This window comes from Varroa jacobsoni, unplaced genomic scaffold, assembly GCF_002532875.2.
Source record: "Varroa jacobsoni isolate VJ856 unplaced genomic scaffold, vjacob_1.0 scaffold_1147, whole genome shotgun sequence".
Classification (NCBI taxonomy): domain Eukaryota; kingdom Metazoa; phylum Arthropoda; class Arachnida; order Mesostigmata; family Varroidae; genus Varroa; species Varroa jacobsoni.
This window is the reverse complement of record NW_019214049.1, coordinates 425,658-429,987: the sequence shown is the minus strand read 5'-3', so window position 1 is coordinate 429,987 and position 4,330 is coordinate 425,658. Positions and strand designations below refer to the sequence as shown.

Genomic DNA, 4,330 nt, shown 5'->3' with positions numbered 1-4,330 from the left:
GCATTTACTATATGAGTTATTTTTTTTTTTATTAATTCCCACCTAGGGTTTTGTGGTTTTAGATCCGTAACGTTACCGCTTACGATAACTTGCAAGCCAAGGGTGCATGGTAGATGTCGCCTCCTTCAGTGGGTTCTTCCCACTGAACATTCGAAACAGACATATACAAACCACCTTCACCCCCTCCCCCCCCCAAGTGAGCCTTGGTCCGGACGGATATTCGTTAGGGGATTCGGGGGCGTTTTATCTATCGCTTCTTTGCTCTTTCCTATCTTCAATCTTAAAACTCTACAATCCTAAAACTTCAACTATGTAGCCCTTTGCCAGCCACCAATAACCCGTTTCGCGCTACAATCTCCCTTCTAGTTTGATGCATTCATTTCCTCATGAGCTACTACTAAAAAAAGCTAGCGGCATTATTATTGTTGGTGCTGGCAAGGCTATCTTTCATTCTCCGCGAGTTTTGTTCCATCCGTATATGATAATCCAGTACAAAACTAGCTGATCTCTAATAAGCTGTTCTGCATTACGGCCGACAACTCGAATCTGCTGCGAGAACGCTTGCGATACTTCTGAACGTTACTGAGGGGTTTGCTAGTTGCGTTATCTATCCCCCAGCTATACGAATACGACTCTGTCGATCTCTCGTCATTATATATATGATTACCATGTACTCTTGGTAAATTCATCATTTCCTTAAATTCATCGATGGACCAGATTAAATCACAAATTTGAGACGTCTTTCAAAAAATTGAACAGTGTGCAGTGTTGAACCACGCGATTGTCTCGAGCGATTGTGTAGATGGCTAGGAAAGATTATGACGTTATGAACTAGTAATAAGGTCGTTTGCCTAAAGGGTTTGAGTGCCCATATCTAGATGCCTAACATTTTGCCTTAGGTTGAACCTGCTCTGGAGCCTAAATATAAGTCTCAGGTTCTCTGCGTTTTACTCAGGCTCATAGATGTTTGCTCCTCATAAACAGTACTGTCACGATCGGTTTTTCTTCAGTTGTTTTTTTTTTCGTAACGATAACGGTTTTTGGTAGACGTGATAGTGGGCAAGAATAGGGGTCCACTTGATTAGAAACTATTTACCGCTTTATCATAGAAATTTATCTTCTGCTTCTTCTACAAACGGATTCGCCAACTTCAATGCTCAACGACTACATACCAGCTAGAGGGAAGCTATCCTTAGACTGATACTCGCTTGAAATTTTAATCATTAGTTGCGTCTGTAAAATGGAAAAAAATCGTACTCACATTTATTGATAACATAATTGATCTTTCTTATCCAACCCTAATTCAAATATAAATTATGATGAAAATCAGTCTTACTCTATTTTTTAATCATTTTTAAATTAGTATTCCTCCATTTTAAAATAGTAAGTTTACTTAAGACTTGATACATCGGTGCAAGATTGAGCGAATCTGCGCCTTAGCAAAAGACATTGTTTATCAAACACGGAAGGAAGCATAGAAGCCTCGATTTGTTGCGCGAATGCGGGGAGCTGTCAGCCTAGATAATGACCTCTTGATAAGTACTGTTTGAGAGATTGGTCTTTCTCAGTAAGCTGTATTGATAGTATTGAAAGGTCGTATTGTAACAGCTTAATTTTACCTGTTTTCGCAGTATTTTACTTGGCGCCTTTTTGGTTTCCAAACCCGTATAGTTTATTTGAAAGAATATTTTTGCTAATGTTATTGACAATGGTCGAATGACCTTTGAGGACAGCAAAGGCACGGATTGTCCTCTATACCTTTTATAGTGAAATTGTACCAGGCCATGAGCCCAGAACAATCTCATGGAACTATTGCGTCAACTCAAAGCGACCAACAGCTAATTAGCTATGTTATCTCCCTCCCTCTCTATATATTAATTGACGTGTACGCCAGAGTCCTGTTCTATTCCTCGTCGGCTTGTTTCTGCGATCAACCCAGTCTGCCTGGTGCCAGTATTTGGCCAGTGGAAAGCAATCAGGTCTTCTCTTCCTAGCTATTCTTCGCCCGCGCGACAGAATAGTCCGGGACCTCATGCTCACATCCATCCGACAGACGCCGACACCCTCGCCGAATCGGAAAGGGCAGCGAAGTCGAGAAGGAAGGGTCGAAATGGGTCTGGGTAGACCATGGTGGCCGACTGCACGAGGCCTGTGAGGCTCGCGTGATTCAGAGTTTACCCGACGAACCTAAGTGCCGGACGCGTAGCTCGGCTGCACCTTCATAGGAACAAAAATTAGCGTGGTACTAAAGTTCCTACATATATATACACGTCTGCACTCAAATAGGGCGGGTTTACCAGCATAGCGTTCGTTCGCTTAAAAAACCAGCGACGTCGAAAATCTTGTCGCTGTCATTATTCTACCAAGTGCGTTTCGGAAAGCTCTTCAGCTTGCTCTTCAAGGCCAAAGACCGAGACAAGATACGATTAAAAGTTTTCGACCACAGTGGGCGCTGTGCTGCAGCCATAGATGATCGAGCAACAAGATTCAGGTAGTTAACATTAGGATGTGCAAGGTGCGTGTCTTCTAAACCGATGGTACAATAATTGAGCGCGGACTAGTAACAACGGAGAGAGTGTTTAGGAAAACAGTGGTAAGAGAGAGAGAGAGAGAGAGAGAGAGAAAGAGCCAGGCAGAACAAGAGGGAGAAAAAGAAATCATCTCAAGACAGTGTGGTATAACATCAAAAAAAATATTAGGTGACAGCAATTATCCCGGCTCTACGTCCGTGACACTCGTTGGATTGCTATTGCCATTGTTGGAGAGTGCTTCCCGTTGTGGTAATTGGCAGTCGTGTACTTGCTGTCGTGTGTGGCGTGTTTTTTGTGCAGGACCATCCGTACTTGTACTAGTCATCTATAGCCAGAAAGGTCCACTTACATTGAGTCATCCCGGTGTAACCAGGGTTAGTGATGCAACTGCACTGGGTGTTAGTGGGGGCTCTCGGAGCACTGGCGTACAGCGCGCACGAGGTGCTCGCCAAGGAAAAACTTCGGATACCCATCGGTTAGTTGTCCTCTTGATCCTGTCAGATGTTTTCAGACAAGATTCTTAAGATCGTGCGACAATGGTGGAATGCGCATGCCTTGCAGTTAGTCTTGGGATTGTACGATGCACGAGGATTACTGAGATAATGACGCTGTGACCAATGTCACAGGACCTGTACCTAATGAATGAGAATACTACTCATATAGTCATCCTGCTCTGTCTGTTTTTGCACATTTGCATCTGATATTCGGGTTATTGGTTATGAATGCGGAATGCGTCTGAAAATAAGTTAGAGGGAATACTAACGAGAACGACTTCTAGTAACTTTCCCTTGCCAATTGGACATATACCGAACTTTATAAGTTGTCAGCATTTACCAACTGTTGCATAAACAATACGTATCTACTATTTATTGTTCCAAGCAACTCTTACAATTGTCTTTGCGCATATGATATAATTTTCTTAGTTGGTGGAATCAGCAAGTATGGTCTGGCCACTGCCAGATCAACTTCAGCACAACTTTTCGACTTAATGTTTTTTTAAAGAGACACAGTATCACGCGTCCAATTTAGCTTCAGTCTATTTAAGTGTGCATTAATTTAATGATGTGATGATGATTAAACTTAGGAACAAGGAGATTTCAGTTCTTCACTGCTAGAAGGAGAAAATCTTTTTTTGCCGAAATCCAGATCGAAATCCAGTAATTACCTGCACAGTGACTTCCTTCTGTTATTCAGTGAAAATAGTTTTCTAAGCTTTCATGCATATCGCGGCTGTAATCGTTATTACTGTTGCCTGCATTGCTCAGAATGAGGGAAACAGCTTCACCGCTAAATTTCTATTGTGCAGGAACTTAACTTACGACGTCCATAGATCTCGAACTTGAAGTTTGCTTAGTTGTTGCAACGTTTTATTTCTTATATTGTAGTTATGGTCGGTAATCCAGCTTTATTCGAGGTAAAAACCAAAGCTTTTGTATTAATATAAAATACAGTAAGTCACTTCAACGTCATGCTACTGTTTTTGAGTAGCCTGGGTAGGGGTTTGAAGAGCCCTAGAATATCAAGGTGCCGGGTGCCCTTTTTTCGAGCCGCAGAGGACGGTTGAGCGCTACTTATTTTACAAAAATAACTTGCACTAAATATCGTTTTTTAAAGCTATTAAGGAACAGGAAAAGTCTTTCACAAAATACATATATATACATATAAATATGCAGGTTACCTATGTATAATAAAATACAACTATCAATTGACTTTTGCTCACTTTTGTCACGCCAGCATGTTCTTTCACTCTAGAATTTACTAGCCTGCTAGGACAGCACTCTCTGTTCCTATTTTATAAT

The 4,330-nt window shown here is 41.6% G+C and overlaps 1 protein-coding gene across 1 annotated transcript in view; it reads left to right on the top strand.

Annotated features, from left to right (window-relative positions):
• Nucleotides 1-2,158: 2,158 nt before the first annotated feature.
• The window catches only part of LOC111267110 (glutamate receptor 1), a 109,890-nt gene continuing 107,718 nt past the window's right edge, over nt 2,159-4,330 (top strand). Inside the window, exon 1 of the mRNA XM_022845111.2 lies at nt 2,159-3,006. Coding sequence (XP_022700846.1) covers nt 2,913-3,006 — 94 coding nt within the window. The 5' untranslated portion in view covers nt 2,159-2,912. The remainder of the gene's footprint in view (nt 3,007-4,330) is intronic.